At 52.3% G+C, this 13227-nt stretch overlaps 4 protein-coding genes across 4 annotated transcripts; 1 reads left to right on the top strand and 3 right to left on the bottom strand.

Moving 5' to 3' along the window:
• Window positions 1–2: 2 nt before the first annotated feature.
• Window positions 3–2126, bottom strand: PV07_09304 (uncharacterized protein; the record flags this gene model as incomplete). Its single annotated transcript, XM_016396550.1, has 5 exons — window positions 3–476; window positions 531–966; window positions 1020–1073; window positions 1125–1889; window positions 1939–2126. The coding sequence occupies 5 exons, from the start codon at window positions 2124–2126 to the stop codon at window positions 3–5; spliced, it is 1917 nt and encodes a 638-aa protein (XP_016246406.1).
• Window positions 2127–2462: 336 nt separating this feature from the next.
• On the top strand, window positions 2463–4281 carry PV07_09305 (uncharacterized protein). The gene is made up of 2 exons (XM_016396551.1): window positions 2463–3950; window positions 4021–4281. Exons 1-2 carry the CDS (start codon window positions 2732–2734, stop codon window positions 4062–4064), a joined length of 1263 nt encoding a protein of 420 aa, XP_016246407.1. The 5' UTR covers window positions 2463–2731; the 3' UTR covers window positions 4065–4281.
• Window positions 4282–5811: 1530 nt separating this feature from the next.
• Window positions 5812–8019, bottom strand: PV07_09306 (uncharacterized protein; the record flags this gene model as incomplete). Its single annotated transcript, XM_016396552.1, has 3 exons — window positions 7437–8019; window positions 7253–7346; window positions 5812–7177 (listed from the first exon to the last, which is right to left on the bottom strand). Exons 1-3 carry the CDS (start codon window positions 7912–7914, stop codon window positions 5812–5814), a joined length of 1938 nt encoding a protein of 645 aa, XP_016246408.1. The 5' UTR covers window positions 7915–8019.
• Window positions 8020–10963: 2944 nt separating this feature from the next.
• Window positions 10964–13214, bottom strand: PV07_09307 (uncharacterized protein). The gene is made up of 4 exons (XM_016396553.1): window positions 12799–13214; window positions 12536–12732; window positions 11494–12462; window positions 10964–11435 (listed from the first exon to the last, which is right to left on the bottom strand). The coding sequence occupies exons 1-4, from the start codon at window positions 13010–13012 to the stop codon at window positions 11319–11321; spliced, it is 1497 nt and encodes a 498-aa protein (XP_016246409.1). The 5' UTR covers window positions 13013–13214; the 3' UTR covers window positions 10964–11318.
• Between the last annotated feature and the right edge of the window lie 13 nt (window positions 13215–13227).

A 13227-nucleotide genomic window follows, 5' to 3' on the forward strand; every position in this document is an offset into this window, starting at 1 on the left:
AGCTAACAGGAGGCTATCGGCGATTGAAAACCCTGACGAATATTCGTCAACAACTCCAGGCTCCGCACAAAGGCAAGCGATAAAGGCGCTGCGCATGCCATGGCGCTTTCTGCCATATCAAGAACCATATCGATCTCTTGCTGCTCACGGAACTGCGCTGAAAATTGTGAAGCTGTCTGAACTGACAATAACACCGCATATGCCCCTATCAACAGTTGTGCCTCGTGCCAGCTCAGCACTGGAGTTTCGAACGTACCGACCTGGCCGACGTTCGACTGTGTGAGGTTGAAGACGATCAGTTTGGCGCTCTCAATACACGCGTAACAGGAATTCAGGACCCAAGCAACCAGATTTCTTTCTGCCCCGTCGGCGATACCAGGGTAGTTGGAGTTCTCAATGTCTTGGTAAAGCACCCAGTAGAGGACCGGCCGATTGAGAACGAACACGCAGACGTGATAGCGTACAGATATCTCTCTCTATCGAGTTCAGACTTAGTTAACGGCTCACCTATGACACAGAATTGTACTCACTATGCGGAGGGATCTAGCCGGCATGAGAGTCCGGTACGTCCTCAGATTTCGACTGAAATGCAGAGCTAAAGGCAACGACTGGTACCAGCTATCTAACTCAGAGGTGATCTGGCTAATCACTGACCCAACTTCATCCGGGCGACAGTATGCTTGACTAGTGGTGAACATTTTGCTAAGGATTCGGTTCAGGCAGGCCCTGAGCCAAAGATTGGCCGAGAAGAGTAGGTCCGTGTCGTGCTGTGCTTGGGATATTTCAAAAGACGAAACAGGGGTCGGACGTATTTCAGCGTTCTGATCAATGTTCTGGTCTCCGGGCGACCTGGAGTAAGACCTAGCCAAAATCGGACTTTTGTTATTCTGAAGGGATTTTGATCCATGCTGAGCAAGAGAGGGAACTCTTGTCGACGGAACGCCGTCAATCTCGCTCAGAATATCGCTGCTCAGATTAGCAGCTGCCTGGATTTGAACAGAGCACAAGTAAAATGGTACCTCTGCAGCAAATAAAAGACTTGGCCGTAGAGCAAGCGTGGTAAATCCTGCTTCCTAACGTGATCTCCGTCAGCAAGAGTCGGAAACAAGGTGGATCATTCATACCAGTCATTTGAGTGCAAAAATAGTCTGTCGATAGCTGCATCTATGACCTGCAACATGGACAGTGCGTGGAAAGGTTTGTTGAAAAAGTGCAGATATATTTGAGCAAAGCACAAAATTAAGGGTACGGATATCTCGTCATTCTCCAGGTGTACTTGCCACAAGGCTTGAAGTGCCAGTTTGAAGCATGTTTCTGCATCGAGGTGCGGCGGGAATGGCTCGGTCTGTACACCATGCATCGTCCTGAGTGCGATTGTATATGTCAAGAGATGTGCCACCGGAAGATCTCGAAGCCTGAAAGAGGAATCTGGGACGTGTTCTTGGGTTATGGCATCATTGAGCCATGTTGAGATCTGTCTGAAGGAAAGCATGTCGCAGTGCGTCAGAAGTGTCGCCACGGTGATTGGAAGCGCGGACAACTCGTTATAAAATGCTTCGGCCAGGTCTCTCAGCACAGATAGGGCAACTCGAACTTCCAACTGGTCGGAAGAGAGGGCGTCAGCAAGCACAAAATCGTCTCTGTCAGCGGCCTTCAGATACTCCAGGACCGCCACGCCCGGGATCGACAGTCGCACTCGTAAACGAGACCAATACTGCAGGATCTTGTGGCCGGCACCATGGTGAAAGGCGGGCAGGCTGAGCACGTCGTCTTCGGAGGTGACACGGTCTTCGGGCTCTGGCGAATGGAGTGTTATGGAGCGACCGGCAGACTCGAGGGACTCTAAACGAGATTCCAACCCAGCCAACGTAGCTCGGATTGAGGCCTCGCTTTCAGCGTGGTCAGTTGAAGGTCTCGGGAATGTCTAGATCCGCCTACTTTTCAAGGCTATTTTGAGTGTCACGGTAGTGGCAACTGAGCCCTGCGTCTACGCAACGCCGGCAGGAAGGGCGGGTGCCGTCACATTTGGATTTCCGTCGGCGACACGGATCACAGGCGAGGTGCGTCTTGGTTCTCTTGGACGAGTCACCCAGCAACCCATCATTTCTCGAGGCCAATTGGGACATGAACACCGTTGATAGCGGCTTGAGGTGCACGAGGGGTCAAACAAAGATGGATCTGTGGATAGGAGACTGATAAGGCCGACGAGGACAAACGCATGCAGGACTTGACGTTGTACAGTAGCAAACTTTGCTTTACTTTTGCACGTGTCACGCATCCTGGTCCGCTATCTATCTGAACCAAGGTATGGGGCCTACCTCGTTAGGGGCAATGGACACGAGGGGAAAGATGCCGAGCGGGGCGCGGAGCGGCGGAGCTAGCTCTGAGCTCTTGGCGTCGGGATTGCTCCGACCGGATCATCGCGCAGTGTGTTGACGCTACTGTAAGTCCGCGGATGGGCCGTTTGGTTGGACGTGCACCGACAGTGCCGGTAGCACTCAGATGAGATGAGCCTTTCTTTTTGGAAATCGACCAGAAGCCAAATTCCAATGAGCAGCGCAAAGCAATATGTTCTCGTTGGTAGTTCCTCCAGTTAAGATGTGCCAAATAGCATCCTATCGTCCAACAGGCATACAAAAAGCCGGCGGGGCTGCTCTTTCCTATCGATGGCATGCAGAGATCTTTAACTTGGCTCCTGAGCACTGTCCTGTTCTGACACCAACATCTCGCCATGGCATCGTACATCATCGGTCTGAACAGCGGCTCCTCTTTTGACGGGATCGACGCCGTCCTCTGTTCAATTGACATCTCAGCAGACGGCCATCCGTCGCGACCGAAGTTCATCGACGCCATATCAATCGACTGGCCGCAAGAGCTTCAGCCCCAAATATTCCGAGCATTCAACAATGACCTTTCTCTGTTCGACATGACCCGCGTGAATTACGCGGCGGGAGCCGCCTACGCCGAAGCTGTACGATCCCTCTTGTCCCGAAACAACCTGAAATCTCAGGATATCGACGTTGTCGGGTACGATGGCCAAACAATTTATCAAGAACCCCCCGAGCCCGAGAAGCAGGCTGCGCTCATGGCGTCGGACAACAAAAGTTTGGTGGATAGATGGCTGATTGGTGGATACCCGTGCGGCTTCTTCATCGTTGAATCCGGTGTCGTCGCTGCCCTTACAGACATTGACACCGTCACACAATTTCGGCCGATTGATCATGCACTGGGAGGCTCGGGAGCACCTCTGATGCAATACCTTGACTTTGTCTCTTTTCGTGACCAAGGGCCGGTGGTAACTTTGAATATTGGTGGAATTGCAAATCTTCAACTTGCGCAGAAGGATCGATCAAAAATGATGGCGTTTGACACTGGACCAGGAAACGTTATGATCGATCATGTCATCAAAGCCAGAACAGGTCGCACCTACGACAGAGACGGCGAGCTGGCCGCTAAAGGGAGTGTCATGGAGCCTTTACTCACCAAGTTACAAGGACATGCTTTCTTTCTGCGCAAACCACCAAGGTCTGCTTGGAGATTGGACTTCGGCGCAGACTTTGCCGACCGGATCCTCGCCGAGTATACGTCCTCATCCACCGAAGACTTACTAGCCACGCTCACCATGTTCACTGTAACATCAATCGAGCGGTCACTAGTTGATTTTATTCTTCCAAGGGCCGCCGTGTCACAGGTGGTCGCCAGCGGAGGAGGCACTCGGAACCTTTGTCTGATGCGCTTCCTTCAAACGAGGTTAAGCCATCACAGTGTGAAACTGACGACGAGTGATGAGTACGGTTTGCCTCCTGCATATAAAGAAGCCATTAAGTTTGCGACTCTCGGCTATGCTTGTAAGAGAAGACTTGCCAACAACATCCCCGCGGCCAGCGGTGCTTCGTCCTTTGCGGTGTTGGGAAAATTAAGCTTCGCTCCCAGCTCAGGTTTCAAGCAAGGTAAGTCAAAAAGCTTCGAGTTTGGACAAACAGATGTCGTGGGAGGGCAACGAGACTGATAAATTCCTAGGATTATGCGCACCATCCTCCCTCGCTACGAATGGGATTCATTGAAAAGACGGATGTTTTAGATTGGAAATGTGGTAGAGCCTCGCAAATCCTGTTGAGCTGAGGACTCCTTTAGCACATTGTTGCTTGTCTTCTATTTCAGTTGCCTAGACATGCTTCTCAAGCACTCTGAAAGTTTCCATAGCTTGTACACACTCTTTTTTGGTACTACAGATAGATAGATATACCTCTCCTGCTCTGGGACTCTTGTCCAGAGTTTAGAGCACTCAAATTGATTGATTTGATACAAATCCCATGTTTAGGCAATTTGTGACGATGAGCCGACCAACCAAGCTATTCGACCAACTGTGGCAGTTACTCGTCTCTTTGGGCGACTGGCTTCAGGATACCGGAACCCCTCCTGCTTGAAATCGCTTCTAGGTTACATATCACGCGACAGAGTCACGCCAGACGAAATTGCTGCCTTGTTTCTCGCCCACTCCGTTCTTTGTCGGCTGTAAATCTTGCGTCCTTGGGCGCAGGCGTGCCTCTGGGAGCCAGCATGCCATCTCGATTGTAATGGCTGGTAAACAGGCAGACAAACAGCGCTTGTCTACAAGTAGATATAGCAGCAAGTAGATCCATAGGTCTCCACTGTTGGACGAAGAATCTTGAAGAATATTTCCAGGGAAGAAGCCGGTTTTGCAAGTTTCTGTACTTGCTCTTCTTTCTCTCCTGGCTATCTTTTCGCAGCTCTTCACGGTTTGAAATTTTAGGTTTTAGGCATCATTAGGGGGCTGATTCCATCACCCGAATAAATCGAAGACGAAGTTTACCTACAGCGCTTGTGGAATGGTAAGAACCAGATCCGGCACCCCTCGGAGCCGTAACATACAGAGTTCTTCTTTTAACTTTAATGTCTAACTAAAGTAAATACTGATAGGGAAACAAAAAGCTCCTCGTCACTATCGCTGTCGAGATGAAACAGAATACTCTATCCCAAGAGCATGCAGTATAAACAACGTATTCTTAAAACCGACATGTGACGGTCCTCCCTCCGAAGTCGACGGAACAATCGTCTCAACTGGACTTTAAGTTTTTAAAGACCTCTCTTCCATAGTGTTTCTGTCAGGGAAATGAGGCTCGTCTCTCGAGGCCATCTTCTACGATTCCGCCGCGCTCACAATGCCTAGCCGAGAGGCAGATATAGCCAATCGCTAGGGGGGCCAGATTGGAATCCAGGTGTATTTGCTTAGGGAATGCTCGGGGAGTACTCCGGGAGCGCTCAGGGAGCACCCAGTTAAAGCTCAGGGTAAAGCGGCCTTCGCTCACCCTCTAGGATCAAACCGTAAATGGCAATCAGGTTTTTCGTTCTCGAGTAATAGAGGTACCTATGTAGACTCACGGAGTGAGACGAGGCTGATGCCGCCCTGTGCTCATGAGCCGTTTAACCGTTCTTTTCTCCTTGTTTGACAGGTACATGGCGACTGGGAAACCCATTTTACTGCAGATTGGGCGGCCATTCTTGACTTCCACAAGTCAAAGTCAGAGGTGGTCAGAAAGAGGCAGAGAAAAGAAGTCCGGAAGAACCCAGGCATGGACTGAGGGTGAGAGCTGGGCTGAACACGATCCCTGTTAGCAACTATCAGAGTAACCCGAGTATAGCTTGACATGTTGATATGAGGATGAGGACTGCGTCGGCGCTCTCGAACGAGCATTCTTAATCCATAGCCCGAATTAATAGCTGCCGGTGTCCTCGCACGAGCAAATCAATCAATCAATCGATCAATCAATCAATCGATCAATCAATCAATCAATCAATCAATCGACAATTCCCATACTCCCAGAGCATTTTGGCGACTACAACGAATCCCCCGATAGCCGGAATCGCGTAAATGCAGGCAACTAGCAGCGACACATGTAAGACAACGAAAGAGCCGAAGAATAGAGAGTCGGGAAGCTCCTTCCGCCGACGCGCCCTTAACAGTTGCCTCCAAGCCTCCGACAGCCTGTATAACGAGGGTCTCCATAAGGGCCCGGCATAGGTTCCGTAAACTATCCATGTCATAACCCAAGCCCTCTGGGCGAGAGTACTGGACCCGGACTGGAAACGAGAGATACCGCCGATAATAGCGAGAGAAATGCCGCCGGCGACGAGGAGGAGTCCCAACGGAGTCAGCTTTGAGGGGCTGGCGAAAAGGTGCAAAAGCATCGGCACAAATCCAGGCTTGATGAAAAAAGGATACATGCAATCCAGGTGAGATGACTTGGCGGTCTTCCTTTGGAAGTTGTAGCACACCGGAAACGCAATCGAGGGTTTATCTTCTATCGGGTCTGTGAAGCCGGCGAGCGCAATATTCTCGGGAGTGGTCCGGCTGAATGCCCAAATCACAGAACTATTTTGTTCGGCTGCTGACGGTGCCATCGACTCCAAGGGGGTTATTTCCGAGGTAACGTTGGACTTGGGCTCTTGGCCTTCTGTATCAACGGACTCCTTGATTCTCGGACGTTCTTCAAATGCATCATTGTCCATCTGCACAGACGTCAACTCGAACTCGAACGTTTTGCGAGATTCACGGTCGTCGTCAGTAACGTTCAAGTCGTGGTCAGGAGCCTCATTGCACTCTTTGAATGACCCCGAGAAGATAAAGGTGCCATCGACGGTGACTTCTTCACCGACTAGTTGACCAACAACACTTGGAAAACACCCTCCCCGCGCCTGGGCTTCCTTCATGATATCTGATCCAACCAAATAAAAGGCAGAGTATTCCGGTGTGATCAAGGTGCTGAGCAGGTTGATGACAGACATGACGAGATATGGAACCACCGTAAGACCGAACGCAGCGTATCCGTACCTCCTGATTTGATCTCCTCGCGATCGATACAATGTCGTTGAAGCATAGGCCGTCTGAGCGACAGCAATCAAAGCTTTGGGGAGACTGTACGATACGGCGATCGGCTCTGTCTTAAAGCGGTTCATGTCAAAATCTCCGGAGTCGTCAGTGCTCTGGACAGAACTCTCCACAAGTGCATCGGACGGAACCAGAGCCAGAGTATAGCCATCTGGTAGCTGGAGGTTACCGTGTATCCGACGTCCAACAATGCGGTAGGAGCCTCTGAGCCATGGAGGCGCTTGAATGCTCAAGCGGACAGGGTTCTGAGGCGTGGTACTGTGTTTCCTGCGGCGATAAGGGCTCTCGGCTTAGCGTCGACATCTAGCAAGCAGAGCTGCTTTAGATATGCCATGGACCTACAGTGAATTGAGTTCCTCTGCTGGATTCCGCTGTTCTTTTAACCAGTTGTGGACCTTTTTCCAGGACCAGAAAGGTGCAACTTTTGCGGCCATTCCTATCTATCGAGTCAGTAAACCCCGCCCTGGGGAATATCATGCTGTCGGCTCTCGAGAGGTAATTTCTAGAAAGATAGGAGGGTACTTACTGCTCATATCCTGACTCACGTATGAGAGTGTGTGAAGATGGTCGCCGGATTTTGGGCGCCAGTTGGGCGTCCGAACAACCATGCAGAGAGCTTGAGCCTTAAGCGCAGTTTGCAAGGGATCTCGCGTCAAGGTGCTGTTCCAGATAGAATAGATCCCCCGTAGAGCTCCTGAAGACGGGAACAAAAGAGCAAAGACCATCGCTGTAATGGCATCTATGGTCGCCTCCCCTGGCAATAGAGTAATTGTCCCGGCATGGGCAGCGTAGTTGCCGAGGAAAAAGAACGCAACGTCACTCCAGCCAGTAGGCGTGCAGATCAAGTTTGGGTTTCCATGGTTCGAAAGGCCAGCAGGAAGGGTAGTGTTTGACGATCGAGTGGTGAGCTCTGCAGCGACTGTAACGGGAACAAGGCTGAGACCAACCACCAGCCATGACTGCAAGGATATCAGCAAAGATATCCGTCCTTTCCAGAATGGCATTTTCAGAGTAATGCAATATCGAAGGCCACTCCAGCTGTATTCACCGAGGGTCCTCGAGCGACTCCAAACGGTGTTGCAAAAAGGTGTGCAGCATCATCTTTCCGTGGAGGGAGAGGAGGGTTTTCATTCAATTGTGGTGCCCCACCAACCCTGAAGAGAGGTTCTTTTGCCTTGAATATACGGAGTACTTGAGGCAGCCAATAGGTGGTTGATTGGGCCGATGTGCGGTCCTAGCCCAATATGCGGAACGGTGCGCTGGCCGAACTTGTTGGAAGGTGCTGCTTGTACGTAAAGAGTGACCAGTGTAATCCGGACACCACGGTCTCTGGCCGTTAATCCACCATCCCATTTGCTCATGCAACGCCGACTAGTGTAGCTAGCATCGACTCTTTCATGTTCCACGCCAGGGTGGCGTCTTTAGGGCAGGTGGCTGCGTCCATCCCCAGTCTTCGAGTGGATCTTCGATGCGACGAGACTTCAATCAGGCTGAGGCTGAAGCGAAACCTGTCCTTCACTACTGCAGCACGACAGAAGTGGACAGACATTTTGCGTCGGATTGCCTACGCGTGGGGAGCAAGACCCGTGAATGCAGAAGTTTACCTGCCTCAGGGCTAGGAGAGGCGTTGCTGGCGCACTCGGCCTGATGTCGAGCCTGCCCGTCATGTGTTTGACAAAACAGCATTCGGTGCTGAGACCAAAGTTCTGAAAGATGTACGGGTAATAATTTTTTGGTTCTTGTGGCTGAGGGGAACCCTCGACGTTCCGACGTTCGTTAGGCAGTGAATGGACAGGGCCATTCTTTCTGGGAGATCTCTCTATTATGTGGTAAACACCGCGTCAGAAGTTTCAGTCGGGACGGGTCCTTCATGGGGCAAGCACTCTCAGACAACAGGCTTAGCCGAACCCGGCTTCGGAAGGACTCTGGCAGCAGCTTGAATGCCTGAATAGACCGGGAACGCAACGTCCCCCTTCAGGTATGCGATAGCCTAACAATTAGGAACCTGGAAGAGGGGTGAGGGGTGAGGTGAGTGTTTACAAAAGCAGCGCGGTCGGGATGATTGGCCCGTGAACTGCGCGACTAGGAGTAGTTTTCCCTACGCTTGGCGTGCCAAGACGAGACGAACCGACGCCCAACTCATCCACGGAGTCAGACGAGGCTGAGGCGGGCACCACCCTCACCGTCATCCCCAGTACTTAATATTGCATGGGACAAAATAAGAACAGCACGTGTCAGAGGCCCGGCTTCTGCCACTAACCTCTTACATCAACCCCGAGTATTAGTTGTGGAGGGAGTCAAGATATAGAGAATAGCAGACAGCCTTACGACATCGAGTGACTAAGTCAGGACACGGGCTACCGCATTGGGGACAGTTAGAGGGGCCAATTTGTATCCAAATGGGCAGCACTCTCACTATCCCCTTTCCAAAGGCGGACGGGCTTGGGTTTAGAGTTTTCCAGTGCCGTCCACGCAGCATTGCCGGGGTGAGTGGTCAGCATTTTTGGTTACAAGCGCAGGGTGAGCCGCGGGCAGGGCTCCACAAGGCTATGTAAGTCAACACGAGTAAGTCATCCCGAAAAGAACAGCGACGAGCATGAGAATGATACGGCTTCCGATTGTCATGGAGAACTCGTGGGGGACACAACCAACTCACGCATCTGCGAAGAGAGAGGCGCAGCAGCCACACACCCGATCCAGGGAAACTGACATCCTATAAAGATGGCATGGGGGATGGCTCTCTTAACTCCTCAGCTTTTACTATCGACCAGACTTATTTACCCTACTCACCTCTTCTGACTCGAGGATTTGGATCTTTCCTTGTCCACGCTAACCCTCTGAACCAACCCTGAGACCTCTCCTTGCTCTCCTCCGTCGACCCAGCAAGTACAGCACGCCAGCATGTCTTTCTTCGGCAGGAAGAAACAGCAGCCTCAGCGACCGCTGAGCATGATGCCCGAAATGCAGGACGAGCCAGACCCGTTCCACGGCGGAGATCCCGTCCAGGTGATACACTCCCAGCATCCTTCTACTTCAAGCCAACATCCCGCCGCTGCAAGCCATCATATGGCTGCCCCAACCCAACATCCAGCAATGCCAGGTCACCCTCAAACCACTCACGACCCACACGCCGCCATGCCAGGCCAGCATCAGGCTCATCCGGACGACGACCCAGCCATTCCAGACTTCGAGGTCCACGATCCGAACGCACTCCTCGGCCAGACGCAGCCCCGACCGCGCAATATGGTCCGCCAGCACCACGCGACGGTCCAGGACGCCCAGAACGCTCTGGCCGACCACGAGAGCCTCGTCGCCGAGCACGGAGCTGAAGATGAAGACGAGGAGGGAGAAGGGTGGGACGAAGAAGAAGAGCATGAGGGGGCTGATCAACATCACTTGGATGCAGCCCACGGGGAGGAGGAGTACCACCCCGGCGACGAGGACTATGAAGAGTACCCTGAAGATGGCGAGCCGGTTGGCATCGCATACTAGAGCAGGCAGCCGTGGTCAACCTTTCCTGCAGCGCGAAACAGTGAGCCCCATGTCCTTCCCCCCCCTTTCGTTGTATCTAGTTGGCAGTCTGTGAATTCTGGTCGATCGAGCGAGGCTGGGTATGTATGCAATGTCACTGTAGTCTAGATTTTTCTCTTTTTCAGGAAATATAGTATAGTGTCGGTGCCGGCACTAGTCTTCACGGTCGTCAGTGTTCGCAGAGCCCCGTGCTTGCCTGGGGTAAAAACTCGTTGTATCTGATGCGGGCGAGTGGGCGGCCACTGTCCCTTTCGTTCGGGTTGCGGGACAGAAATAGAACTAACTATTAAGACGGTGCGGCCTTGAAAACGAAGCCAAGCGCCTTACTTGCCAAACCCCGTGGCTCGGAGCGCCTTATTAAGTGATCCTATAAGCTGAGCGGAAGCCGAACAGACTAGAAATTGGAGCCGGGGAGAGTCGAGACAGGTATAGAAACGGCTCGGGCTCGACTCTGCGTGGGCCGTTGCTGACTACCTAGTACCTACGCCAGAAGAGCACAACCAGAGAGATCGAATATGTCGGTTTGCAAAGGAAGCCGTGGAGACAAAAAGAGACGGTTAAATCAAACATCCCCCAGAGGTACCAATCCATTGACATATCCAAAATATTTCTGTGCGAGCTTCTCTAATACGCCCTTTGAGCGGGCCCATTGTTGTGACCAGCCGAGCTCTGGTTTCCGCGTTGCACTTGTCGACAGTGTGGTCAGCGCCTTAAAGTAGTCCTCCTTTCTCAATCTTCATTACTAGAATAACCTGGGTGCTGCCGGCAGTGCTGATCACGTTTAGCTGTTGTCGTTATGCTCACGGGACGCTTGTTGACGTGTTGAGAAACGAAGATCCTCAACGGGAGTTACACCGCACCGTCCACCCTCACATAACTAAACCTGCCGGGGCGACGCAACGAGCATCATCTTCTCCTGCACCCAGATACCATGGGCGATCGACGAAGCTCCCTTGATTGGATCCACAAGCGCCCAGTCGAAGTTGCGGAGGAGCTAGATGTGCAACCGTCAGATCAAAACATGAGAGCATACAGAAATAGTGACGGCTCACCTCGACAAACGCCTTGTGCAGTTCCATCATGGCAATGTTCTTGCCCAGGCACGCGAATCGTCCGCTCCCAAACATCAGCTCCGCCGTCCGCAAGTACTTGGCCCTCACTTCTGGATCCGGGTGGAGCCATCTATCGGGCCGGTACAGATCTGCGTCCTCTCCGAAGACGTCTGTCCTGCGTCCAACACCTTCGCAACAAAAGGCCACTTCCGTCCCCGGAGGGTAGAAGACTCCGTTGATTGTCTCGCCCTCGGGAGGGGCGAGTTTGCTCTGCAGGCCGAACAACGGTGGGAACAGCCTGATGCCCTCCCAGATGCAGGCCGACAAATACTCGAGCTCGGCCGCCTCACTATACCTGACGATCGGGTAGGAGATCTTGCCGTCCGCAACGGCTGTGTCGATTTCGTCGACGAGCTTTCGGTACACCGTCGGATTGCCGGTCAACATCATCATTGTGATGCGCAGAGCCGACGACGTCGAGTCGGAGCCGGCAATGATCTGCAGGTGCGACTCGGCCTCGGCCTGTGTCTGGCTCAACCCCTTTGCGATGAAGTGTCCAAGCATGTCCCTTTTGACCTTGGCATTGGGCTGATAGCGTTCGGCGACCGCTTTTTGAGCAATCCCAATCACGCGGCCCTGACCGAATTCGTCGGTGCCTTTAGGGGCCAAGAGCTTCTGCATCGGCTTGCTTTGGATGAACTTGCGCAGAGTGTCGTGGTTGACGATCAATTCAATTACCTTGAAGAATTGGTTTGCGATCTTGTTGAAATTGTAGAGGTCTTGATTGGCCGTCAGGAAGCCAAAGGCATCCCCAAAAGCGATTTGGCTCAGTACATCTAGGGTGAAAAACGATGCCAGAAGTGACATGTCAAGAGGCTTGCCATTGTACTCATGCTTGATCAGAGCCAGCAACCGTTGTAAGTTCTCGTCGATGTCGGATTCCAATGTATCGACTTCTTTCCCGGAATACTTCATCAGTCAGCAAGATCAAGACCCCAGCATTCAAGATCCAGGGAATGGCGTGTGGCTCCGTTGTACTTACTGCGCCGATCATCTTCGATCTCATCTCCGCATGGCGTCGCTCGTCGCGCTCGGAGAAGATGTTGTTCACCCTGGGATCCAGCTTCATGCCGTCGTACCACGAACTCCGCGTCCATTTGGACCTAGGCGCACTCATGTGCCGTAGAAGCTCAGGGTCATCGGTGACCAACAAGCTGGGTCCTATCCGAGCTGGGGACCCTACATCATCACGCCCATTAATCTGGTGCCGCTGGTGGATGCGGGCTGAAGTATAGCGACACTTACCATACTTCCTAAGGGCCTCTTTTTGGGCAGTGGGCATGCGCGCGTTGATGGCCTGTGAAGCGAGCCACAAGCTGGTGAAGGCGGCTAGAGGAGGACCTTTGAAGTGACTAAGCTTTTCATAACTGCGATACACCCCCACGAGATATCTGAGCGCACAACCAAGGATAATGAGTGTTAGAGCCACGACGCCCTTCACCGCTGATGAGCTCGGCATGGCGGCTGCTCGATAGGCTCACAAACCAGGCTTGAAAAGGGCTGGGTCGTGGGGGAGCTCTGATGGAGTTTGTCAACTGCTAAAAGAAAAAAAATAGAGAAAGGAAAGCAAAAGCACATAGAACCTGTTATAGACCAGTCGATAGTGAGCAGGGAAATCAGTGCACAGCTCGTTCAGTAGAGATGGAGAACAAAGCTAAGTTCCTCCTGGTAGCC

Source organism: Cladophialophora immunda, assembly GCF_000835495.1.
Source record: "Cladophialophora immunda strain CBS 83496 unplaced genomic scaffold supercont1.5, whole genome shotgun sequence".
NCBI classification, from domain to species: Eukaryota; Fungi; Ascomycota; class Eurotiomycetes; order Chaetothyriales; family Herpotrichiellaceae; genus Cladophialophora; species Cladophialophora immunda.

Coding starts and splice junctions, on each gene's coding strand:
- PV07_09305 (XM_016396551.1), top strand. CDS start 2,732: ATGGCATCGTACATCATCGGTCTGAACAGCGGCTCCTCTTTTGACGGG. Junction 3,951..4,020: donor CAGCTCAGGTTTCAAGCAAG/GTAAGTCAAAAA, acceptor ATAAATTCCTAG/GATTATGCGCACCATCCTCC.
- PV07_09307 (XM_016396553.1), bottom strand. CDS start 13,012: ATGCCGAGCTCATCAGCGGTGAAGGGCGTCGTGGCTCTAACACTCATT. Junction 12,733..12,798: donor AGAGGCCCTTAGGAAGTATG/GTAAGTGTCGCT, acceptor GTGATGATGTAG/GGTCCCCAGCTCGGATAGGA. Junction 12,463..12,535: donor GATCGAAGATGATCGGCGCA/GTAAGTACAACG, acceptor TGACTGATGAAG/TATTCCGGGAAAGAAGTCGA.